The 26,366-nt window shown below is 38.2% G+C and overlaps 1 protein-coding gene across 1 annotated transcript; it reads right to left on the reverse strand.

Annotated features, from left to right (window-relative positions):
- Nucleotides 1–4,491: 4,491 nt before the first annotated feature.
- Nucleotides 4,492–5,093, reverse strand: APELA (apelin receptor early endogenous ligand). Its single transcript, XM_066316832.1, has 2 exons — nt 5,018–5,093; nt 4,492–4,580 (listed from the first exon to the last, which is right to left on the reverse strand). The coding sequence occupies exons 1-2, from the start codon at nt 5,091–5,093 to the stop codon at nt 4,492–4,494; spliced, it is 165 nt and encodes a 54-aa protein (XP_066172929.1).
- Between the last annotated feature and the right edge of the window lie 21,273 nt (nt 5,094–26,366).

Below are 26,366 nucleotides of genomic sequence, written 5' to 3' on the forward strand. Positions count from 1 at the left end.
TCTACAGGGAAAATAAGCAAGTTCTTAATTTTCCTTACATACATTGCCTTTGACAGCTGAAGAATACAGACTCTGAGGAGTGTACAAAATTTATTTCAGATAAGGTATTATTTGAAATGCATATATCTTTTACAAAATATACAATCAACCAGCTAGTTGATAAACATATCTATCAAAGTTCACAATCAATGCCTTTTTCAAAGCAGATTTTATGGTATCAGAATACCTTCAAAGAACAGATATTTAGAATTATTTTGTAGACTGACAGCGGGCTTCCTAGGGTGCTGTTTTATTTTTATTTCTGTGAAGGAACATGCATATAGCTTTCTGATAGATACATTATGTATGTTTAACAATTTTATCAAAGTTAATTGAATAATTGTGGTAATATAAAAGACCCAGAGCTACAATAGATCCATATACTCATTCATAAGACATAACTGTTAAATACCTACTCTTCACCTTTTTTGCTTTCCCACACTCTTTCGCCATAGCTCTAAACAGAGATAGCCAAGGACACATATCAAAGCCAAATTAAATAATGAATTGAAAAAAATATATATATAAATAGTAGAATGCCTCTATGGGAAACTGCTTTTTCTTTCAAGACTCTAAAGGTTTACCTGCAGGACTGCTTGTTGGTTTAGATAAGTTTAACCATCTTTTTATGATGGTTTTCTACAACTCCAGAACCAGGTCTGATGTTACACTAAAATTATTTTTCATGTAGAGAAATTTGTAATTCCTAGTAAACTCTGCCAGTATTAATTCAAGTAAGGTTTCAAGTTCTTACAGATAAGGGATTACATATGCACATTGATTAGAAAGTTTCAGCTATCATGTTTTTTTTGATTGCTCTTCTTTCATTAATTAGAAACTATATGTTGTAAGGAAAAGTTTGTAATACCAAATTTAAACCACGACACTTCTGATATTTGATTGTCTTCTTTATGTGTTTTGTAAAAAATGTTGACCTTACAAGTCTAGTGCAATGACTTAAAAATCTGGCTATGCTTTATTTTCAGGTTGTTTTAATTATGCTAATGAAAGGCTTACCACATTTTCCTTTATATGTAGGTAGGTAATTTCTGCTGATATAAAAGGCAGACGTGAAGCATGTATTTTTAAGAACGGAACTCAGACTAAAAGCTCAATGTATTCTTGACCTCCAGTGCTGAAAAGAACAGCCTGTTTTCTGTTTGAAGTCCTCATTCATTGTAGTGCCATGTTCAAATATTCCATTCATTTAAATTGCAGGAATAGAGTGCTACACAACATGGGCTGACCAAACAAAGCTTTCTTTTCAATGGTCTATTTTTATGCTCTATTTGTAATACTGTAGTGGGTATTTTAAGAAAACTACTATTAAGCTAATAGCTCTGTAGTACTGAATTTTCAAGCAGTTTTAACTGTCTAGTTTGGCAGCCTTGTTTAAGAAAACAAATGATAGGCTTTGCAGTAACAGCTCATTTAGACAGGAGGATGGGCTTGACCTTAAGGTCTGGCTAGAGAGATCTGAGTTATCAGTTTTGCATGACCCTTGGCTAATCTCTTATCTCTGTGTGCTTCAATTCGCTATCTACAGAATGAAGGATATCACTCTCTTTACTTTCTTATATTGTAACTCTTACTATGCTTACTTATTCATGAAGCCAGTAGGACCACTAGTGTGGTGCTGTCTTTGGTACTATTACAGTAATGCATTCTATGTTATTAAGATAATTCCATAAAGATGCAATGTTAGATGTTAAAACACATATGTATATATTATTAATATATAAAAGTATAAACAAAAAAATGGACTTTCACAATTCCATGATACTATTTCATCATAAACATTGCCCTATACACAGCCTGAACTGAGAAGCCAACAGCACTTTCAATTTCACTCAGTCTGAACATTATATACCTTAAAGAGTGCCCTTGGGCAGATCCTTCCTTCTTATTGCCCCTGGAAATCTAACTCAGGTACCTGATCTTTAACTTTCACTACTCATTGTGAGAGCTAAACAATTCGCAGGGGATGATTCAACCAGGTAAGTTCATATAAGTCCCCCATCACCACACTTTCCCCCCCACACACACTTCTTAGGGTGTGAAGCAGGGGCCTTTAGCCCGAGTCCAGTAGAATGTGACAGACAGGACTGCTGAAGGTGGGACTATGGTGGTTGTCAGGTCAGCTGTTGTGGACCTGGCCTTCTGACAAACTTCTCTTATCAGTTTAACTGTTGCTCCTTTAAAACACCTAAAATGCCAGTAGGAAGTTGCTGGGAAAAAAAAGAAGAAAAGGACAGAAATATTAATGAGATTTAGTAGTCTAAATACAAAACAGAATACATTATTTATGAAACACAGGGATGAAATTTGGAATGATATTTTTTAATTTGGAGATTTCAGCTACAAAGTCAGAAAAAAAAAAAAAAAGACAAAACCAAGAAGGCTGATAATACAAAACTTTCTGTGGTTTTTTTTGCCCCGTGTTTTTTGTATGGAACTGATGAAAAATCAAATTCAATCATCTCATTTCATGTGCTGCAAGAGGCTGCTATGCTCATTTTAAGTTTCCAACCACTAGTTGAAATGCAGGCTTAAGGGTGCATCCTGTTTGCATCTGCAAATGGCTTTATCCATATGTACAACTCCGCTGAGATCAATAAGATTACTCATGTGAGTCAACCCAGGCATGTAAATATTTGCTGAATTTGGACTAAAACTAGAAGGGAATGTAAACGTAGGTGGTAAATCCTACTTAAGATAATGGATAGCACCCACAACGAGTGAAGTTAAGAGAGTTAGTTCAGGTGCCTGTCTCCCCTTACGCCCTAGTAGAGATTTACTGAGTTCTAAATAGTTTTATAAAGCAGAAGGATTTTTAACTAAATGTCTATAAAGTTTATTTGAGTTAGTAAGTACACTGTTTTGTTTGGCCATTGACTTTTGTTACAAGAAATCAGCTCCCCAAAGAAAAGGAGATAACACTGAAAATACCCTTTATCTTTATATTCTGTGGAGAAAGGAATTCCAGTATAAGTGCACAAGTATAATGCAGCTACTGCAGTCTCAAGCAAACTGCTTTCATTACACGAGTATATTACAGAAAATCCAGATGCTTTCTACACAATTTCCAGACATGGATGCGTAATGGAAGGGGAGGTTAAATGTACTCTTAAATTGAAGCAAATCATTCAGAATTGATTCACGAAGCCACTGGGCCTAAATTCCTCTGTCCCTCTGTCCATTGAGCATGCTGAGTGAATTGATCCAATTGCTTATCTTTTTAGGTTTATGCTTAAACTGATGATAGAATATCATTTAATCTGTCTCTTGTTTAAATATAGTAGTGAGGAGACGTGGCATTCAGTAGTAAAGCATCCTTCTGCCATGTCCTTCTTTCTACTCGCATCTCAATTCTGCCTCTCAGTATGCAGCCCATCTGAGATTCACTTTAAGAGATGGCAATCTTTTTTTTTTCAACCTCACAAAATTGCCAATTTACCACCCCATATGAACATTCCATGTGTTTATAGGCCAGCAGTATAGAGTGGAATGGTACCCTTTTGCATGGCTGTTATGGGAGTGGTGTAGGTTCTTGTTTTATGCATTGACAAAATTCATGGTATGAGGTTGTTGAGTTTTACTTTAGTCTCCTTTTCACTCTTAACCACTTAGTAAATCAAAACATCTTGGCTCCACAGAGTGCAGATTCTGCCACCATTTATTTAGGATGCTGTCATGCCTGGGGCTACCACATAATTTTAATATATAATGAGTTTTAAAGATGCAAAACTACTGACTGCATGTTTTATTCATTTTTAAATTGTAAAGAGCGCCTGGTTTCCTTTTGATGCCTACCGTATTAGCATATGGTACCTGTGTGCTTCTGCAGTCACTTAGTATTTGAATGTATCTGCCCCCATCAGCTATAAAGCATTAAGGTTTTGCACTTGTATAGCCTTTCATCCAAGGAGCCGAAAGTCTTTTGCTGACAATGATTAAGAATTACAGTCCTCTTTGAAGTGGGTGAATGCTGCTACCTTCATGTTACTGACGGGCAGGGTGAGGTGACTTTGCCCTGCATCCAGCACCGGGGAAATGTCAGCGCTAGAAGCCCCGGAGCATCCTCTGCAAGTGCCGCTTTGTCCAGCCTCTGCACTAATGACGCTCTTTGCCCCGAGACTTTGGCAACAGCCTCGGAGGCTATCGTCGGGCCCGATTAGCGGGCTCAGTTGTTTCTCACTGCCTCACGAAGGCATTTGGTACGGGCAGTGGCCTGGAAGGGGGTGAAGGCGGCAGCGGCCGGCGGGACCCGCGCCCCAGCCCCGGGACCGCGACCGCCCCGCCGTGCGCAGCTCCAAAGCCCCGTGCCCACTCCGAACCAGGGCAGCCCCGCGCACTGCTCCAAAGGCAGGTGTGAATTCCCAAAGGTGCTCCCCGCGGCCCCGCGGGCCCGGCCCACACGCGCGGATTTACCTGGCCGCGCTCCGCCGGGGCTCAGGGGAAGGGCACCCGGGAGTGGAGCGGCATGCAGCGCCGGTGGGAGCAGCCGTGCCGATGGAGCTTCCTGCGCAGGGCCAGGTTGGCTGAGGAGAGAGGGAGGGAGGGAGAGAGGGAAGCGGGGCATGAGGGAGGCCGCCGGTAGTGCCTCTCCCCGGGACGGGCCGGCCCCGGCGCTCCCGATGCCCGTGGCCGTGCCCTCCCGTACTGGCGCTGCTTCCCGGTAGCAAGTCTGCAAGAGTTGCCCACCTTGGCTCCCTGTTTATCCCTGTCCCCGTCGTCTTTATCGTCGCCCCCACTCCCGCCTCCCCGAAGTTGCCAAACTCCTGGGATAGGCGAAGCATCCTCTCCCGCCGCCTCTAGAAGTAGGGATGAAGCGCACAGATGGATGCGCCAGGTCCAGACTCGTCCCGGAGGTCACAAACCCGTGCTGACCCGCTTAGAGCACGCCGGAGGTGCCCACGGCAGGCACGAACCCCCGGCTCCCGGCCCGGCACAAGCATCACGCTGAGGCATCGCCTACCTGGCCGCTGTCCGTAGGCCGGGAGGAGGCTCGCCAGGAGCACAGCCACGATCCAAAGGAGCAGCTGGAGTCTCATGTCTGCAGTCAAGGCGGAGGCGCGCTCCGGGGGTGCGTGTGTGTGTGTGTGCCGGCGAGGAAATGCGCGCAGAGCCGCCCGCGGGGCCGTGAGGGGCCGGCAGCGCCCGCAGCCCCTGCCCGCTCACATGCCAGGGACCAGCCGGGAGCCAGGGACACCCCCTCCACCAGTGGGATAAGGATCGGGCAGCGCCGAGGTTCCTGGGCTGCTCTGCGGGCCGGGCCGCCTTCTCTTCCCTTCTCCCTCTTCCCTTTCTGTCACTCCCCCTTATTTTCCATAAGCAAACAGCGCAGGAATGAAAAGCCCGTGTAAACAGCAGCTCCTGTCAATGCGTAGGGGCGAGGAGCCTCTCGAACAATGCGGCCACTCCACTTTAAATTCAACCCGGCCGGGAAAAAAAACCGTATGTAAAACAAGGCCCGGAGTTCCCTCCCCCATTTGCAACTGTTTAAACTCTGCATGGCCCATATTGGTCCCACATGCAGACACCGATGGCAGGGGCAGGAAGTGCCCCCCCGACCTTTGTTCTCCCCCCGAAAGCGGGGGCAGGGAAGCCCCCCAAGCATGGCCCTTGTCCCGGCTCAAATGCTTTCTCTCTTCTCTAAACTAGCTGCGAAGTTGTGGCTATTCAAAGTGAAACTGGCAGTAGTTAAGGCTAATGGGTGTCTTTTGTACCGTCAACGATTTTTAGAGGATCAGAATATTCAGGAATTAATTTGTGAGCTTTTTTACTGTGTAGGGTAAAATAGATATATGTGTTCCAGCCTTGCCAGTTTGAGGGCCGCAGTTTTCGATGGGACACCCATTTGCATAACCCACCTGTACATTGCATTATATTTATACTTCATTATGATGGGAGCTCGCTTTAATAAACCACGCTAAAAATAGCTAGTGCAGATACCCAAACCTGAAGAGAAAAAAAGGCGAAATCTGTGGAATGTAGGAGCAGCAGTGATGGCTTTGAAATCCAGTGAATTACTGGCATCAGTTGAAATTCGACTGGGCCTTTTTTTTCCCCAACCTGCTGATTTCTTGTGATGGAATAGCGCCTAGTTATTTGGGAAAAACATCCAAATTTGTTCCTTTTTTTGGGAAAGAAATCTGTTCTAAAGCATGCAGGAGAGAGTACATTTGTATTTGTAAGTTAAGTATTACTATTATCACTAGGTGACTATTATTGAAAATTGGGTAGAGTTTTTATTTGCCTATTTCCTAAAAGACTGAAATATATAGTTGGTTTGCTGGGGTGTTTTGTTTTGTTCTGTTTTGTTTTAATTCAGTTGCCCCTGTATTGTTATCCCTTATTGTGATCTTTCCCATTTTGTTTAAAAGCCTATTTAACTCAATAGTGTGCATCAGTCCCTCCTCATAGAGTTATACATCATTACTTGGTTACTTAATTTGTCTAGGTAGAGTATGCCCGTATCAATTAAAGGATAAATTGCAGCTTGAATACATGGAGGAAATTGTTACTAAATGTTTTTTTAAAATGATACCGAGACTGCTGAGGAAGGTGTCTCAGACAAAACAGTAACAAAGGAAATCCTCTGCTGGTTGATCAGACTTGTCTGTCATAACCAGGAGACCTGTCCCAAGTGTTCTTTATAGCTTGGTGGTCACTGAGCTTTCTCTTTACAATTTCTGGCCTTTAAAGTGATTTTTTTAAAAATAATATTATTGCTACGAGCTCAGCTGAATTCAGGGTCTCGTGGTGGCAGTGACAGAATTTTCCTAAGGGGGTTATAAATTCAAATACAGATGTGGTGGTTTAGGAAAGAGAGGAGTGCTGTGGCCAAATCACTCAACGAGTGATCCTCAATATCCTAAATGTCATTGTGGCTCCACTAGGACATATTTAGGGATGTGTTCTCTTGCTCACCATGAGTGAGAACACACTGGGCACCTCATTCATACAGCCCTGCAAACGGCCATGACTTTCATTCAGCAGATGAGGTTCAGGCTCATAACCTTAAGGTGGAAAGTAGTATAGACTTCAAAGTGATAGGGACTCTGCAAATAGCTAAAAGGCAGAAAGAATGCATAGACTATCACGAGTCCCTCGGGCTATCTAGGCCTCTTCTGCACCTGAATGTGGTGAAGTTTACAGACATTCTGAAGTGACATTACATTTAAGGGACTTCAGTAAGATGCAATAATTAATTGCAATATTTACTGGGGTTTTATTTGTACTTCTGTACACTGTAAACTGTTAATTCCATTGTTAACTCTGTGCCAGTTTACAAACGTTTATTTGACTAATGAAATCCAAGGCACTATAACATGAGCATGACAGAGGTATTATAATTTTCATGTAAGATACAGTAATAATTCTGTGCTTCCCCACTGAAGAAATTTCTAAAATGTCTATATTGTCTAAATTTCGAACAACTCTAGCGTTTGTAGTTCTTTTGCAAGCAGCTTTCTTTCAGGTACCTACTTTCACGTGGCATAGTGCTGCTTGAAATTAGGCAAATAGCAACTCAGTAGAATGTAGTGATGTAATAGTTCTGCCTTTTTCGGTGTTTGCTGGTGGGTTTTGTGCTGGCTTAAGAGAAAAGGGAATGTAAAGTGTAAAGGAAACTGGAATCTGTAGATAATGCTTTATGAGCTAGAAGAATTGGTTCTTTAAATCAAAAGCTTCCTTCTCTTATAATCTGAAAGGAACATAAGAAAGGAATGATGATTTTAGCATGTATTACCTGTGTCATTGCTACTTCTCCAATGGACATTCCCTTCCCTATTTGGTCCTTGATAGGATGAAATAGTCAGATTATCAGTTTACATCCAGGAATTGAAAAGAAGAGTTAGCATATTGCAAATATAATTTTGGAAGTGTTGAATAGGAACTACCTTTCCTGAACATCAAATGTTAACTGTAAGTAACACATGACATCATCTTTTGCTTAACAAATTTTATTAAGTACTGTATCACTTCACTGGTTATGAATTTTTCTGGGTGACATTTTTAGTAGAGTGACTGCTACAGTCTTATTTGGGGGAAAAATTTTGAAAACATGATGCCATTTCTAATAATAAAATTGGAAGAATTAAAGGAAAAGGGGCTGAGGGAATACCAAATAATTTTGTCACATATAGAAGAATTAAATTATCTCCATAAATGAAAGAGCAAGTCACTGGAAGAACAAAAGATGAAATATTGTGAGGAAGCAGTAAAATGCAGAGTATTAAGAAATAGAATAAGCAGAGTTGGATGGTTACAACAGGAGAGAAGTATAATTGGGCACCTCCTAGTCTGGAGTAAGAGATTAACTAACACTCCCATTGCTCTCCTAGTCAGAAATTGAATGCTGCCTTTGGTTTGAAGGCCAGCACATAATTATAAACTAGTGTTTATCATTAATATTTGAAAACAGCTTTCAAATGCTATCAGTATAAAAATGTTAAGTGAAACTTCTAAAGTACAGGAATTAATTGTTATATATGGCAATACTAGTTTTAATCCTGGTATCTCAGATACTCCTTGGAGAACAGCTCTTCCCCTCTTAGAAGCCTGTGAAAATGCATTGTGGAACTCTACTGTTTCATAAGAAACCATGTTGAATGCTCAGCAGTGATAGTAACTAATAATAAGTGAAAATTCTTGTTTGACTTGAAAGTGTCAGATAAGATATAATACCAGAGTTTCTAGTCAGGTTTTCTAACTTTGTTTTCCCCAGATTAACCCATCCTGCTGATCCAGAGGAATTATTTCACTAACTAGACTAGATCTGGGATAAACATGTTTACGGGTCAAAATAATTTTGTGAAGCACATCTTCAAGTCAAATTGCAAATGTCACTAGGAAAAGTTCTCAGCTTTTCCTTGTTCCTTGCTATTAAATTTCAAGATGGTAAGTGGGCTGTGCAACAAACAAAATTTAAAAAATGCAAAAAAGATCATGTGAGTAACCACATGATCTTTTTTCTTGGCCAATTCCTTCCATAAAGGAAGGAGTTGGCCAAGAAATTCTCAAAGGGGTAAACTTTGAAATGTTGTTTAGGTGTCTGTGACTTTTTTTTCCACCACAAATTTCACTGGGATTATTATCTCATGGTTTTATAGAGTCTATGTGCCTGCCATGAATATAAAGGATGTTTTTTCTTCAGCCCAGGGTACAGCCCCAGATGCCAAATACAATGTTTGCCTTCTTTGTTGACTATAATCATGAAGACTACTTTTTCTAGGCAAAAGTCATTAGCTTGAAATTTATGGTTTCAAGAGAAAATTATGCACTCTGTCCTGATTTTTATCTGTGCTTGGAAATGAAAACCTACCCAGAAACAAAACTCTATTCCTCCTGTTTGCCATTTTATATTTTTTTCTGGAGGGAAAAAAAAAAAGAGTCCACTTCCCTGCCTATTAGACCTCAGCTGCCTTTCCTGCCTGGAGGGAGACAGTGCTCCGGAAGAAAATGGTAGTCAGCAAGCAGAAGGAATGTGCACGTAACCTGACACTGGAGACAGATGTGCTCAGGGAAAGGAAAAGGAGATGGCTCAGACCAGGCTCAACCTTATATAACTTTCTAAAAATGTTTTCTATGTTTGTTGCAGTGATGCACAACCTAGAAAGTATATCTTCTTTAATTTTAATCTGGCAAGAAAGTATTCTGTATTCCTGCCATCTTTTCCAGGTTCTTACTGCATTACAAGTCATAATTGCAATTATTAGAATAATAATAGAAAGGTAAAACATGCTCTGGTAGACTTACTTCTCTGACCCTACAGTCTATGAGGTTGATTTTTTTAAATACAATTAAATACCAGCCTTGGTCCTGAATAACCATAAATTATGAAGCCCCTCCTAGACAAAAGACAATTTCATCAGTTACCTATGAAACTATAGTGATGAATTTTGTTTCTTACTTATGGAAAATACATTTACATGGCCTCCAAGGTGCACTTATTTTTCTGTTTCCTTCTATCCCTTAGAAGTAAATTTGATTCTAAGATTCATCTAGGAAATACATACACATATTTCTTCCTAATAGGAAAACAAAGAGGTCAACTCTGGAGCAGCAGTCCTTGTGATCCCCACCAGTGAGACCGCATGTTCCATTTCAGGCAACCCATTTGGGGTCAGATTCTTCTCTGGCACTGGTCATAATTTCAGAGCTTTTTTAATTTAAATAGTCACTTATATTGTCTTGAATAAATGATGTTCAAGGAAAACCCCATATTTTTTGCAAAGCACAAGGTTCTATAATAAATTTTTATTTGCTGGTTAACTTTCAAATATGTAACCCTTTTACATATCAGGACCCTTCATGCCCTAGGTTTCAGCAGGGAAAGTATTTTTATAAGTTTTTCATGTTATAAAGAAAACTCTCATAAGCTATCACCTAAATAAGGCAAACATATTTGTACTTTCTGGTGCAGCTTTAACATACATGTTTAAGAAGGAGAGGTGCTTACTGCAGTATTTGAAATTGAAGTTACTGTTTATATTTACTAGGGCAATTTCAGGAAAGAAATACAGACATAATTTTGTCCTAAACTCCAGGTTTTAGAGCTTCCCATGCAGTCGGAAAATTATTGGTCTTACCCAAAGCTATCCATCCAGTTGTACAAATTTCTGTAAGCTTTTCAGACAGAAAGAGTTAACTTCCTGGAGATAATTTTCTACATAAATGATCTTCTGTCTTGGATTTGGGCAGCCACTAGCCACAGTAAATTTTAATGCAGGAGGTGTTAGGACAGGCTTGGTACATTTCTATAAAGATCGGTTGAGTGATTACTTGAAAAAGAATTTCAAATTAACCTCCAGCTTTTTTGCATATTTATACTTTTGACTTCAGGTAGTAAATTTGGGTTGCAGCTTCAGCAGACCCTTTTTCTCTGTTGCTTGTTGCATGTTACCATTAGGGATATGGTGTCTCATGAAGAGCTCTGTAGCAAGAGTGAAAACAAGTTCAAAACTTTAGGGAGTCTGGTGTGATGTAACTTTTAAGTGTTCCAAATAGTTGTCACCATTAATGTTTACCCTCTGCAAGCCTGGTCACCATCTTGCAACCAGGTGAAGTGTATGCTTTATGTGAGGATTTTCTTACAAGGGTTTGGACCTGTTTAGTACAGGTCTTCTCAACTTTGCCTCCTGGCAAAAAGATTACAGAGCTGTCTTGCTCTTCATAAGTGTCTGGGCTGTGATACTGACTTTTCAATATTTCCTCTCTGAATTATTTCTTTATCTGCTGTGATCAGGTAAGTCAGCCTTGCTGTCGCCAACACAGCTCACAAGAGGTGCAAAAGAAGAGAAGGTGTCTATGATTTCTCTGCTTTTCTGACCATCAGACAATCTGAAAAGAAGGAATTGCAAGCTTACGTTCAAATAAAATTTATGAACACAAGAAAAAGAATGGAGGCAAGAAAGTCAAGGTTATATTTAGGAAAATGGTGGATTTCTCATTGAATTCCTATGTTGTTTGTGTGGGAAAGGCTAATGTTTTCTGGTTGCATTATATATAGTTTTGTTTACTTGAAAAGTTTTGTGGTGTTTACTCTTAGTTAGGATAACAGCACCTACGTGATAAGTAGCCTTTTTGCTGGCTGTTGCATGCTTCTAGATGTTGCATGCTCCTAACTAACAGATTTTTCAAGGTATAAGCTTTGCATTGTAGACTTGTGAGATCTTTCTATGCCAGCACTTTTTTTTTTTTTTTAATTACATATGCTGGATGATTGTGTAATGTGCTGTGGTAACAAAGTCTGCCAAACTGAAAAGATTGCCTTGGAGAAGCTCTCAGTGCTTTAACTGCTGCACTTGGTGGGTGACTGCTGTGATCAGTGCTTGCTGTGGATCTCATACACTAATGATCTTACCATTTCTTCCCGTGTTGAGGCTGCACTGAGGGAATTACTGGCTGTACAACACTTATACCAAATAGCTATACCAAGTACCTGGCTGTGGGGTTGTTGTTGTCGTTGTTGTTTTTGGTGGGTTTGTTTTGTTTTGGTTTGGTTTTGGTTTTTTTATGTTTGGTTGTTTCTTTCTTAGTTTGTTTTTTTTTTTTTTTCTTTTTTTGGTAGAAAAGTTCTTTATCACTGGAAAGACCAAAGACTAAATTAGCAGGGATGACATAGTGGAAATATGTGCAAAGCCTGACAGTAGGTACAGGATATGATAAAGGATTGTCCTGTAGAAGCTAAAGCAGCAAAGCATTGGTCTTGCTTCTGCAATATATATTTTAAATAATAATCATGTCTAACATGAATAACAGGCACAAAGCTCAAGTGTGGATTTTGTTGATCTCAATGTTCGCCACAAGAATTATTGTGTTAAATTCTTCAACAAGATCTTGAGACTCCAGACTCATCAAGGTCTTGAAATGAATACCTTACTCCCTCAAAAATAGTTGAATCCAGGAAACAAAACAGCAGCCTAAACCATCAACCCTCAGACAAAATACATGCTTCGTGGAAGAGAGGTTACATTAGGTTATGCACATAACTTAGCTGTTGTCAGGAAATGCAGCTCATGAGAGATGTTGCATCACTGCCTTAGAAACCCTCAGTTGAAATTGGCAGTGTTTTTATTTGCTTTCAAGGCTAGTAAATATTTTCAGCTTGCAAATTTCTACAAAATAGTAATATATGTCTGTTACCAGAGACGTTGATGAATTTTCCTTTTGAAATATACTCTTTAACAAAAGAAGTTGTTCTGTCCCTATTCAACTTATTTCTCATTGCAACATTTGAATCTGTTGAAAACACAATGATAATGTTATCCTACATGCAGAGTTGGAGATGCTAATGCATCAGGTCTGCAAAATTTCATTTATTTTGAACAGTTCTTCCATTAGGTAATAATTGCTACTTTTTCTCTCTCTTTTTTGTTGTTGTTGTTGTTGTTGTTTGGTTGGTTGGTTTAATGGAAGTTTTGTTTGTTTGGGGGATTTGTTGTTGTTTTTGTCATTGTTTTGTTTGTTTGGTTTGTAGTGGCCTTTTTCTTTTTGCTTGGAGTTTGTTGTTTGTTGTTTTTTGTATTTTATTTTTTTTTAGGGTTTTTTTTTTTTTTTCTTTTTGTGTTTAATAAGCCACTAAGTAGTAGATTTCTAGTAATGGGATTACAGGATATACTTGGAGCCAAAGTGATTTGTACCTTTGTAGCTGAACAAATTGTCTTAATGGTTTTCTGGCATGATACATGCAGGATGGAAGAATCTCAGCATGAATGTCATGGTTCAAGTATATATTGTGATGCTGATATGTAGTAAATTGCGGGTTTTAATTTTCACAAAATAAAATAGAAAACTTCCTTTGGCCAGTCCATAGTCCTTCCCAGCACAGCAGCCTGTGGTAGCTGTACAGTGTCCTGGCTGTCAGAGCTGCATGGGGCTGCTTTAGCAAAAGTGGCCACAAATGTGTGCCACCACTGTCCAGGCATCTCACACAGCCTCTTCCTAGTTGTCTTCACTCTTGGGAAGGATCAGGATTAAGAATGCCAGCTGACTGAACTGGTTTTGTGTCAGCAGTGTCTTGCTTCTGCTGTCTTTCATGAGAAGCCCTTTGGTTTTCCATCTGTTGTATGGCAGTTGTACAGTTTGCACAAGGTGTGGAAAGAGTATCATGGCCTGAAGGTTGGGAGAAGCTGAGAACAGACTACAAGCTCCACAGCTTATTCTGGCAGGCAGAAAATATTGTGTGGGCTGTATCTTGGGTAACTTGCAGATGGCATTTCAACTGGAAATTCCAGAGAAGGATAGATTTATAGAATGAGTTTCTTCACAAGACTCTTATCACTGCAGGGGTTTACCCACAGCAGGTTTCAGTGTGCTAGTTCAAGTAACCATAGCAGTGTAACAGTGAAATAACCATGCTCCTAAGTGTTTGTTCATGTCCTCTAATGAGTTTACAACCATTCTTAGGGCTGTGATGCCATGGTGACAGGGGTAGCCTCCCTCAGCTAACTGATTTGAGGCCATCATCCAACTGGTACTAATTTCAGCCCGAAACACCAAAATTAAATGCCATATACTTAGAGAAATAAATAATTTTAAAAAAGTGTAAAAAATAAATAGTGTATCCATATATAGATACCTCTCTAATATAGAAGAGTATCTATATTAAGCTACAAGTGCATTCACTTGAAGGCCAGCAGCCTTCATCTGCTGTCCATCACCAGCAAATAGCAAAATAAATAGACCATAATCTACCTTTGTATGATACTTCACATTTCTCTATACCAACAACAGGGGTTTGTGGTTTTAAATACTTACAGTACAGTGTCAGGCACATGAAAATTGTTTCAAAATCAAAGAGAAATTGAATGCAGTAACCTTTGGAAGGCACCAACAGATTTGTTGTTCCTTGCCCTGTTTTACAAAGGACTAATGTGTATTTACTAGGACCTTTATCATGGTATAATCCCAGATGGCCACTAAGCCCCACGCCACAGCTCCCTCACACTCCCACTGTGGGATGAGGCAGAGGATCAAAATAGTAAAAGTGAGAGAGTTCATAGGTTGAGATAAAGACAGTTTAATAGGTAGAGCAAAAGCTGGGCATGCAAGCAAAGCAAAACAAGGAATTCATTCACCACTTCCCATGGACAGGCGGGTGTTCAGTCATTCCCAGGAAAGCTGAGTTCCATAACATGTAATAGTTACTTGGGAATACAAATACCATTACTCCAAGTGTCCCAACTCCTTGAGCACCCTCAGGTGGGGATGAGGGACTGAAGGGCCTTGGATCTGTGCTAACCCTGCTCAGAAGTAACAAAATCATCCCTGAATTATCAACACGGCATTCAACACAAATCCAAAACACAGCCCCATACCAGCTACTGTGAGGAAAATGAACTCTACCCCAGCCTAAGTCAGCCCAATCTTTTACTTGAATCTCAACAGCAACAAATTTTGTTCACAGTTCTATAGATAAAGAAAATACTGTATCATTTTCTCAATGTGTTTCAGTACTAATCTCACAGTGGTAAGCTTTAAGGTAACCTTTATACTGCAGATATATTTTTTCCTGTTTGGTTGTATAAGAAGACTTGAGAAGAACCCAAATAAAAATTCAAGGTTTATTAAACTCTAAATTACACTTAAGTGACTTATAGTGTCATATTTATAGAACTGTCACTACACTTTTTATATAGATTTTTTTTTCAGAGATTTTAAATAAATCTCAGAGATTTACAGCTGTCTTCTTGAAATACATTATTTTCAGGGTTTATTGCAGTTGTTACACATTAACTTACAGTGTGCTAACAGCTAAGTAAATGTTTGGCAACTGATCAGAAGCCCTAAATGAGGTCATAACATATGGAGAGGTGCTGAGAGGTTACAATTCCTGTGTGCCTCAATTAATATTGTAGCTAGTAAGCGTTCTTTGCAGCTCATAGGATCTGATCCAACAGTGTGCTGGTGTGGAAGTGTATATTTAAGCCAACAACCCAATAAGTAGATCTGTCAGCTTCACTAAGGGTACTCATATGCTTAGAAATACGTTCAGGAATGAATAATTTGCTGGGTCAAGGTATCTTGGAATAAATAAGCATTTGTTGGGAGAGTTTCAGTACCACAGGATGAAAAACTTGAGAAACATCTTTTTCCTGAATGCTGGGTTGCAGCTCATTGATGCATGTGGGCAGCAATAGATTTCCTTTATGAAAAGTGTTATTTTCTATATGATTGCAGCTCATTTAAGCATAAACACATTTAATATACTCTTGCTGTAGCCTTGCCTGGAGGCTATCATTGCAGCTAACATGATGAAAGCAGAACTGTAGAAGTAATGATTTTAGGCTAATAGGCATATTTCTTAGATGTCAGGCTTTATTGAAAGGCATCTATTCAGCCCAGTATTTCAGAGGGATTAGTTTATGTTCCTTTCACATCCTCTCTCATTGTTTTGATATAATTCCACTCGATGGATTTACTGTATTGCACTGGCCAATAACTGACATGATAGGAACAAATGCATAAAAAAAGGAAGCACCTTGATTTATTTTTCCTACAAAATATCGAGGTGCTCTATAGGAAAATATTGTCTGAAGTATTTCATTGTAAGTAGAGAATATCTCAGTCTTCGCAGTTTGCATTTGGAAGGCTGGTGACCAATTCTTAAGATTGGCAAACCCAAGAAATGAAAATATGAGTTATTTGGACATTTGTATGAGATACCTCTCTGACTCTGTTGTAGAGGCAACAAAAATACTGTTGAAAAACACAGAAAAGGAGAAGTATTTTTTAAAATTTTTTTCTGACATACTATCAGTTTATTTAGAGTTTCATTATCTCTTCTGTTATCAAACGGGAAATCCTTTCTTTGCTTTTACTGCCCCTGGAAGGTAGTCTTATCAACCAGCCATTCTCCACATGTGGCTCCCCAGTTTCTTCCACTTCTAGTATCTCACAGAGCGATTAGCTCTGACAGAAGCATGCAGAGCCAGCCTGTGTTTAGCACTTGTACACACCACTGAATATTTTTTCTGTGAAGACAGAAAAGATTAGTCTCGACCCATGGAGGCTGATTAAAATAGTGGCCTAATTTTCAGTTTGTTCAGGATCCCATTTACTGAAAATATAATCATTACTCAGAAGGGACCTTGCCTTCAGAGAGGTCAGAACTGTGTTTAATACTGTCAGTTTTATTGTGGTGATATACCAATGTTGTTATTAGTTATACAAAACCTACTTACCTGAAGTTACACATTTTGAACTGTAATGATTTTGAGAATGTGGTTAAGTTTTTGTTGGGTTTTGAGTTTGTTTTGTTTTTCCAGCAGTGGTGGTGGTGGTTTTCTTGAGGTGGTGTCTTCTTGGTGAAGGAAAAAAAATGTCTGAAATGTAGAGTACTCTTTGAGTCTCTTTTTTCATAGATCTTATTCCAACTGAGATTTTTGTCTCATCATGAAGATCCAGAATATGTTTTGAGGGTTTAGTTTGGTGCTTTTTTTTTACTGTTGGTTTTTTAAAACCAAACTTAAGAAAATTTCCATTGACTTAAATGTGATTTTTTTTCAGCAACATAATTTAAATGAAAATCCCAGTAACTTTTATTCATAACTAATTTCTGCTAAGATCAATACATAGATATAATCCCATACTAAATAGCAACCATGAGCACTGCAGACTTGGGTGAAGATGAAGTTAAATCTTTATAATGATTTCATCAGGGGGTTTAATAGGTAATGTTCATATTTTTCACTTGTTTTTATCTCCCTTGTTCATGTAGAAAGGCCAGCAGAAATAGAAAATCAGTGAAATGTGAGATAGATCTTATACTCATTGATTGCACTAAGACTAGACTGTCCCTTTACCTGAAGGAATATGTCGTATTGTGATTTTACCAATAAAAACATTTTTTACTTTACACTTGAATATTGCAAAGTACCTTATTTTTCTAAGATGACATAGTTGTGCACCCATAACTCGGCATTTAAGAACCAGATTCCAAACAAACAGCAAAGCCCCAATTCTTTTCTTGATTTCTCCCCAGTCTCCTTGGTGTTCTCCTTGTCTATCCGTACACCCAGTGGGTATATTCAGATAGCATAACAAGTTTGCTTCTGTTTTCAGTTTATCCTGTAGATGTTTCCAGGTGATGAAAGGAGACCTTTTGAAAATTGCATGTTCCTTTCTTTTTTTTGAAGTGATGAAAAGCACACCATGATGCTGACAGAGACTGCTTTTGTCTTGTTGACATGGACGCATAATTTATGCAGCCTTATAAATCTTGGCTTTATGGGACCATGTGTCTTATAAATGAGATAAAGGGTGTCCCCTTCTCAATGGATTTGTTAAAGCTGAGAGACCGTGGTGTTCTCTCCCTCTAACCTCTTGGCCACCCCTTGGTAAAATAGCACAGCTTTGGAGTTAATGGACTAATTGCGTGTACAGCAAACATCTTCATTTTCAAAGTCACTGTAAACCGACGCCTGTATTGTCCTGTATTAAAAAAAAAAAAAAAAAAAAAAAAGGTGATATTTCAGAGAAAAGAAGTGGGGAGAAAAAGGTTGGTAGGGTAAATTATACAAGAAAGCATAATATGGTCAACAGAGCAAACCTTGAAAGGCCTTGCCTGTGTTCAAATCTGTTATAGATGATTATAGGTGTAGTAGATATGAGACAATTATATCCCTCCTAAAATATTTAAGAACTTTATACAAGTGTTTTCATTTCTCGATGATTTTTTAGGTTTTTATAAAGGGTAGCTTTGATTCTGGTATTTTGGAACTATTCTTCTCAAAACTTTATTTTAATATTTTAGTTTTTTATTTTACTCAGAACAATTTAGATCAATTTAACAAACATTCTCTGTGGAGACAAAATCTACCCAAATGTCAATGTATTTTTCCCCCTCTATTTTTGTGGAAAACTGAAAGAACTGCAATATCCATTTGTTTTAGTATTTCATAGTCTTTTTTTTTTTCTTTGTCCAGAATTATCCTTGACAAAAGTGGGGGATCCCAGCATAGCATATTGAGGAGAATGTCCCAGGTAATCAAAGACAACTGCTTCCAATTCAAAGTGTATACATTTATTTTTTGTTAAAAGAGATTTAACATGTTAAGTTTCCCTCTAAACATCTACAAATATGTTAAATTTCCCTCTAAACATCTATACACTAAGAAACATAATAAAAGACCTTTCCAATACTATTTACTAAATCATCAAAAAACTGCTAGAGGTGAGCTACCTCCAAAATAGTAAACATAATTAAATATTTGATGTCCTGTGTAAATAGAAAGTTAGAAAGAAACAAAAACATTAAACACAGGTCTTCTATTGAGAAAAAAAATACTCCATACCTATTTAAGTAGTAAAATTCTAATTATGTATTAAAGGTTAAGATTCATTGGAAAAAGGACACCTTTGATTGCTTTCTCTCTACCACTTTTTAAAAATCAGTTTGCTACCGTACTGCTTCAATTTGTTTTAGTTGCTCATACACTGCTAGAGAATATGCTCATTTGCTGTGATCCTTGTTTATATGCAGGAATTGTGCTGATTTAATTAATTTAGATTGTGCTGTAAATTGTCACTGCTTCTTTTAATAACAAAAACAGATAATTTAATGTTTTCTCATAACATCTTAATGCCAATTAGCTACTAATTTTTTAATGGAATTCCATGTGTTTTGCATTATATTAGGCTTTGATTTTTTTTGTCATAGCTGTTGGTCCTTGGCTACTCATACCCAAAAGCTTTCATCTTTTGAAGGTGTAACAAATTCTGTGAGAACTCTGCCTCTTGACGGCATTGGTCCATCTAGTCCTATGTTCATCAGAAGTTTATCCTGAATCTGGAAGACAAGTAAGTAGGAAAGAAGTGATCAATGAAAAATAAGTAGAGCTTTGTGTGTATAAAAAGTACAGTGCCTGAAAATATTCAGTGAGCTTTAGGGGCATACTTGGTCTGGTATAGTGGTTATGCAAGCTGGGGCAAGGACAGCTGAGGAAATTTTTATACTGTGATAAAACCTTATTCAGAACCATAGCACCCATCAAGGTCAAAATCTCTGATATTAGTGGCCTAATACATCTTCAGCTTAATATTTTATTACTGGGTATTGAGATGTGGCTCCTAACTGCTCTAATTAGATGCTGATCTATAAGTAAATGAGATTGCAGCCAGGCAGCTGTAAGGACTAATGTGGCTGCATCCAGCCAAGGCACACGATGAGTGCCTGCTGGGTCTGGGGCTGCTCTCACCTCAAGCCACCGGGCTAGAAGTGCCCTCAGGGAAAGAGGTGAGGGAGTTCAAACTTCTCTGGCTTCCAGACGAGTGCATTCTCTCTTGGATAGATTTGGCCTCTTCCTAATCCATCCTCAGTATCTCTAATTCAGGTATCTCCTGTTACAGATTTTTCACAAGGTACTCTTTACTGCTTCCTTCATTTTCCTTCTTTGCTTGCTCTCTCTGAACTGCTCCTGATAGCAGTGAGATAACAGCAAAATGTAAGCAATGGTAAATTTTAGCAGTATCTGCTGAACAGCCTTCTAAACAGCTCCTGCAAAGTAGCTTCTAAGTACTTGAGATACTAAATATTGGGGGGGAAGCTACTGTGTAATAGTAGTAGTAGTATTATAGTAGTAATAGTAGTAATACTGTAATATTGCCATCATCCATGCCAATATGTGAAATGCTTTCTCCAAAATTATTTTTCAAGTAGCGTAGGAATTTGCGGCTTGTGTCATGAACTTTTCTATATGTGTCTGATTGGACATTTTAAACTCTGGATTTTCAGTCTAAGCATTTTTTTTTTATGGTGGCTGGGAGATAAGAAAAAAAAAAATTTTGAGAACAGATTGTGTTTACAATTTTCTAGACTTTTAGTCATTCAGACTGGAATACAGAAGTTCTGCATTCTGTCTTTTCTATATTTTATCTGACTGGAGACAGGCCTAAAATGTTCTGGATACTTTTATTCCTACTCCACACAATTGATATGTATTGGAGAACTCAGATTAATATAGAGATACATACGTCTGTTGGTAAACAAAAAATTGGGAAGAGCGCTTGTTGTCATACAAATGGACATAAAAACTGAATTTCTCCCACCAAGTTCTTTTGAATATATTTCATATAAGCTTGAGAAGGCAAAGAAATAGTGACGCATGAGAGAAAAAAACATTTGTAATGTCAGTATGAAAAACATCATACCTTAGTATAAGGACTGGATATTTTAAGGAGATGAAAAAAGTTAAAATGCACAGCCTGAAGGGCAGAGCAGAAGTAAAACTGTTATTTCAGAATAATGCATGATCATTTGTCCAGGAATAACTGAATGTATCTGGAGTTACAGTCTAGCAGTTGTGGTCTTTAACACAGAAAACAGGAGCTTTTTCAGCTTGTGGTGTGCAAACAAATGAAGAGATGTTGGAAATACTGTAAAACAAAGGACAAAATCTGTCCATAAACTGTATTAGGATCCTTTGAGAAGGACTTATCCCAGACAGCCATTTAGAGATCCCCAGCCATGTGAAAAAAAAACCCAGCCAAAAAAAGAAGAAAAAAGAGCTATGAAAGGCTATAACTAGTGAGAAAATAAAGTCAGCCTAATGTGCGGAAGTCTACAATTTCAAATCTATGTCCACCACACGATATCCCATTTACTGGGGTTACTGCTTCATCATGAATTATTACATTTTCCTCATTGAGGTGACTGAAGGCATTGAAGCAAAACACTACAACCTAATTTTTTTTGCTGTTTCTGGAGCACTGTGATTGTCTTAGATCATTTTTTAAATATTGTTAATAATTCCCATAAGCAATGGATATGTACACTTTCTGAATATGCATGGAGATAATGTCTTTATCCTGAAATTCTTGGTATGTTACAACTAGAAGTTGTGGTTCAACATATTCAAAAATTTGATGTATTTAAAGCAACCCTTAAAAACACATTAGGTCCACCAATCAGTGACTCTTTGAACTGAATGTTTACAGATGGAAGAAGTTTAAAATAACCTGTCCCTAGCAAAGAGAAGTAGAAATGCATACACTTTCAAAAGTAGCTCAGTAAGTGCTGAATCACTCAGGCACTGAACTTTATTTTGTCATTGCAGAGAGTCTATATAATGTCACTTTTTGGTAATTGCCACGGCACTGAATTTTTTGAAATATAACTCCATAGTCTCTATTCTGTATCCTACTGAACTTTTTTTGGCTGATTGTATTTGTTGGTGGGTTTTAGGGGTTTTGTTAATGTTCAACATAGACAACCACTTCAGGCAAAAGAACGATAGCAGATGGAAGTCAATGACGCTCCAAAAAGAGTCTAAAGGTAGGAAAACAATTTCAACCAAGAAAGTTAACCACTGGAAATCTAAGAATTCTGGAAATCACCACAATTTCAGTTACAGAGGTGCAATATTGTCATTGTCATAGGAAGTGTCCAGCTTGAGTGGAGCTGTCGTTGCTCTCAGCCTCCTTTCAGAGAGCTGTCCTTGCTCAGTAAGGCATCTATGGCATGTATTCAAGGGCTGGTTGGTGAAGAGAGATCAGTTTAAGCACTTGCTTAACACCTGTCCTCTATGAGGACTTTCAATCTGGAGCTGCATTTACTGATCTGGCTTCCTTTGAAAGGTTTTGGCCAGTCCTAAATTCCCTCCAGTGACAAAGTTAGAGGAGGCATTGTATAAACTTGTCAAAATCAAATAGGTGACATAGGTTCTCGTGAAAAACCTCTTAAGGTTTCTGTACCTTTTAGGTGATCACTCTCCTGGTTAGTAATGCTTTCAAGTAAGGGAATAGGGTTCTGTGAAGAGAAACAGACAGAGTGACAGAAGAGCTTAAATTGGAAAAGTTGTTCACGCGAATATGAACTGCTCACAGAGGGAGGCACGGACTACGAATTTCCATACAACAGGGCACTGATAAAGACACATAATGTAAGAAAACTAGTTGAGAATTGCCATTCATATTCCCCCTGCCCTTTTTGTGTCCTTTCCCACTTACAAAGTCAGTCAAAGATACTTAGGAAGAGGAAGAGAAGTGTAAGAAGAGATGCTTTGAATGCAAAAGACAAAGAAATTGATGGAAGGAGGTAACTGAACCACACATAGGCATTTTTTTTGCCAAAAGAAGATGGAAACAAATAAATAATAATAATAATAAAGTAATGTAGAGAATTTGGTGACTACTAAAGAATGAGGGGTTGTTTTGCTTTCTTCAAGCACTGAACTTCCTGCACTATGAATGAGCAGCAGTGGATGCTGATGTCTACACCAAGGTTTCCTGAGCAAACAGAATGTGTCCATAAATTGCTTTTCAGGGGGGATACCACATCTTCTTCTGCCTCAATTTCTCTTTTTTTCTGTAGTGATTTTTTCCTCTGCTAAAATTTCTTCCTCCATGTTTATTAGTATTGCAGAGCGTGTGTTCTTGGACTTGTTTGGTTTTGTTCTTGTGACAAAAAAATAAGCTATTGTACTTGCCAGTTGTGCCTTCTGGCAGCATTGGCAAGGAAATGCTATGCTTGGCTGAAACTCACTTATCAAAAGCAAGCTAAAGTGGCACAACATTTACACTTAAATACACTTAAATACACTACATGTATTTAAGGGCAACTGTTTAGCCAAGAAGGGTAGTACAAAATTTTTCACTGAAGCCTTTAACAAAGAAAGAATTCTAAGAACCTAGGGATACATACTAAGAGCCAAATTGGAAAGAAAAGGTCTTAAATACCCAAGAGTCATTTAAAGGATGCAATTTGAAAGAAGGGTAGTTCTTTTAATAAACAATTAAAAGAACTTCAATATAATGGCTCCTTTTTTAGAACAAGATCCGGAGTAACTGATTAAAGGGGTACAATTGAGTAAAACCTCTTCAAAATCTTTCATTCTTGCTTTTCTGCTTTTTTCTTCATTGTGTATTTTTCTTCCTTTCCTAATCTCTCTATCCATAATTCTTTTTATACCTTTCTTTTACTCTCACCCTTACTCTGTTTTCCTCATTTTGTGTCTCTAACTCTTCTCCTCCTTCCAGACCCCATTCTTTTAGTTGTGCCCTTGTTTTCTTACCATTTTCTGTAACCAATTCCAATGTGCCAAGGCCACAGAAAATACAGTGTTTCTCAGTTAATTCAGCTTCAGGTCTTAAAAGGAGACATAAACCCAAATCTGTAACTTTGTGTCAGTTTTGGGCATGTGGCTATGCAGAGGCTGGTTCTTCATTTGGTGTTCATTTTTTTAAGTTCAAGTGTTATCACTCAAAGATAAGCAGTGTTATATCTGTCAAGCAGGAGGGGAGCCTAAAGAATGTTCAGGAAGAGCCAGCTTTGGAGTTTTTGTTTTCAACTCAAGTCATCTTTGACTTTTTGCTTTCAAATTTACAACCAAAACATGCTCAAACACAAAAATTAGTTTAAATCAAATGCTGACTGAAAGCTAGTTACTTGAATTTCAACAAATTGCCTTCTAAATCATAAGTGAATAAGAGGTAATTTATTACAATTTGAAATATCTCAATAAATACAGTAGTTGTAACAACTCGAAAACTTATGATTTTTTCTTATACAAAAATACATAAATTATTTCCTTATACTACCACTTTGGATCTTAAAAGGACAAGATTGTGTTACCCTTTACTACCATTCAAGCTATTCAACTAGTGTTAACTCAGGGATCTGAATCCTTTTCTGAGGCAGGGATAGGCAAGAAAGAAAAATTATGCTGTTAAAAGAGGGAAGTATTTTCCTGCAGAAAGTTAGCGATTCATAGGTGGTCAGAGAGCCTTTTAGTGGCATTGAGATGGGTCGCTTTGACACCTACAACTACAAATGTATCTGACTGAAGGCTTCAGGTCTGAAAAGGAATTTCTGTATGTGCATGCATAAGTGGTTCAGCAGATTACAATGTCAATAGAGGTGCTCTTAAACAGGTGGCAATGGACAATTTTAGGAGGACCTAGAGGTTCTAGCATGATAAATGGGTAGTATGGAAGAAAACAAGAAAACATGGGTATTTGCTGTAGAGAAAGTTTTGATTCAAATACCATGTTTTAGCAGAAATTCTAAGATACTAAATGATAGATCTTGCGTACAATAATTCAAAGAATGGTAAGAAAATGCATGCTTTTTACTTAAGAATTCTGAAAAAGTACATTTCCAAGACTGGAGTAGTAATCAAAGGCCAAAAAAGTTATATAAAATGTCATTTTGGCAAAGTAAATATTTTATATTAAATACGTGACACTGCAAAAAAAACCCCAAAAAAACCAAACAAACCAAACCCAAACCCAACACACTGCAGTCTTTCAAATCAGCTCTGGGAATAGTGAAAATTTCAGTAAATGATAAATAAGTTGCATCCTTGTTGATTGGAAGAGGAGGAACAAAGAGTGAAGAGGAGACAAATTACCGGGTGTCCAAAAGCACCTATCCCTGTTATGACGCTCAATACCTTTGTAAATATGTTTTTGTTACCTTCATGTCCCTTGCAAGCAGAGCCCAACATGCTGTGCTGTGCTGTTAGCGCTGTACTTTCATCTCTGTGGGCCTGGAGCAACAACATCACAGAATTTATATCTGTATCATTGTCCCTCAGGTCTGCTAATCTTCCTCAACAGGGCTGTAAATAGCACCACTCAGATTCCCTTTCAAATAAAAAACTCAGTGAAAAAGAGAGAGGGAAGATCTGCAAATAACCCCTCCCAAGGCCGTGACCTCCTCCATCTATCACAACCAGAGCAGGTAGATAAGGAGATTTGATAGGAAAGCATCCTTTCTGAGTGACTACATGTTAAATCAGCCTGCAGATGAAGTTTTGACAGGTGCTGATACAAAGGGCTGGCAGAGGCCACGTGAGAACTGTGTGCTACTTATCCATTATTTTCCTGCTTCCCTAGGGTATTTGGAGAAAACAAAAAAGATGAAAATCTTCCACCTCTGTAAGTTCTTCACTCCTCTCCCACTAAGGTCTGTGCAGCTCTTCTGAAGCATTATATTGCTCTGAAGCCATATTTCACTCCAAATCTTGTGCTTGTGAAAAGAAAGACCCAGGGACATACAGCTAACATCTGAAGAGCTCTTTTCATCAATTATAATTCCAGTTATAACTTTGGGCTTGCATCCAAGTGTAAACTGCTAACATTTTATTCAGTTTCCACGTTAACAGATAGTTAAATGTTACTTCTAATAATAAATCAAAGATAAAATTATTAAATTCATAAGAGCTTTTGTTTGGTGTACAGTACAACATTTTCTATGTTTTTTTAAAGGCTATATTGAACCAATATGACCTTTACTACTGTCATCATCTAATTATTGAAATGAGTGAACATGGGTAGTAATAAAGGAAATTTCTTATCAACAAACCCTGCCACCCAGAAAAAATGTCATGTTTTACATCTGTTTCACTCACTTGAAGCAATCATACCTTGGAATCTGATATATTGTCTTTGTAGAAAACTTTTATGAAGAAGGCTATGGGTAGATTAAAAAAGTAGAAAATATACATCAAAGAGTAATCTGAAGTCTAAATCTGCAGTAGTAGCCAAATGGAATATGCAAATAGAGTTTAAAGCTTCCAGCGTGACTACTTCCAGGACTAATTTGAATTCAACGCTTTAGAGTCAGAATATGTGAAGCAGAGTAAAATGTCAAATTTTAGAGCTGAATAATTTGACCGAATTCTAACAAAGCAAGTAAGAACATTAAGTTTCAAGTTTTTGTGTCACAACACTACTATGTGCATTCATAAAATCATACTCTGTCCAGGTGCTTGCTGAATTTTGGATTTATATCAGGAGTGCACTTTTAAAATGGATATCCCAGTCATTCCCAATTACTGTGCTTAGTGTCATGAAGTGGTATCAGAAATTGCTAACTG

This window comes from Sylvia atricapilla, chromosome 4, assembly GCF_009819655.1.
Source record: "Sylvia atricapilla isolate bSylAtr1 chromosome 4, bSylAtr1.pri, whole genome shotgun sequence".
NCBI classification, from domain to species: Eukaryota; Metazoa; Chordata; class Aves; order Passeriformes; family Sylviidae; genus Sylvia; species Sylvia atricapilla.

Coding starts and splice junctions, on each gene's coding strand:
- APELA (XM_066316832.1), bottom strand. CDS start 5,093: ATGAGACTCCAGCTGCTCCTTTGGATCGTGGCTGTGCTCCTGGCGAGC. Junction 4,581..5,017: donor GGCCTACGGACAGCGGCCAG/GTAGGCGATGCC, acceptor CTCTCTCCTCAG/CCAACCTGGCCCTGCGCAGG.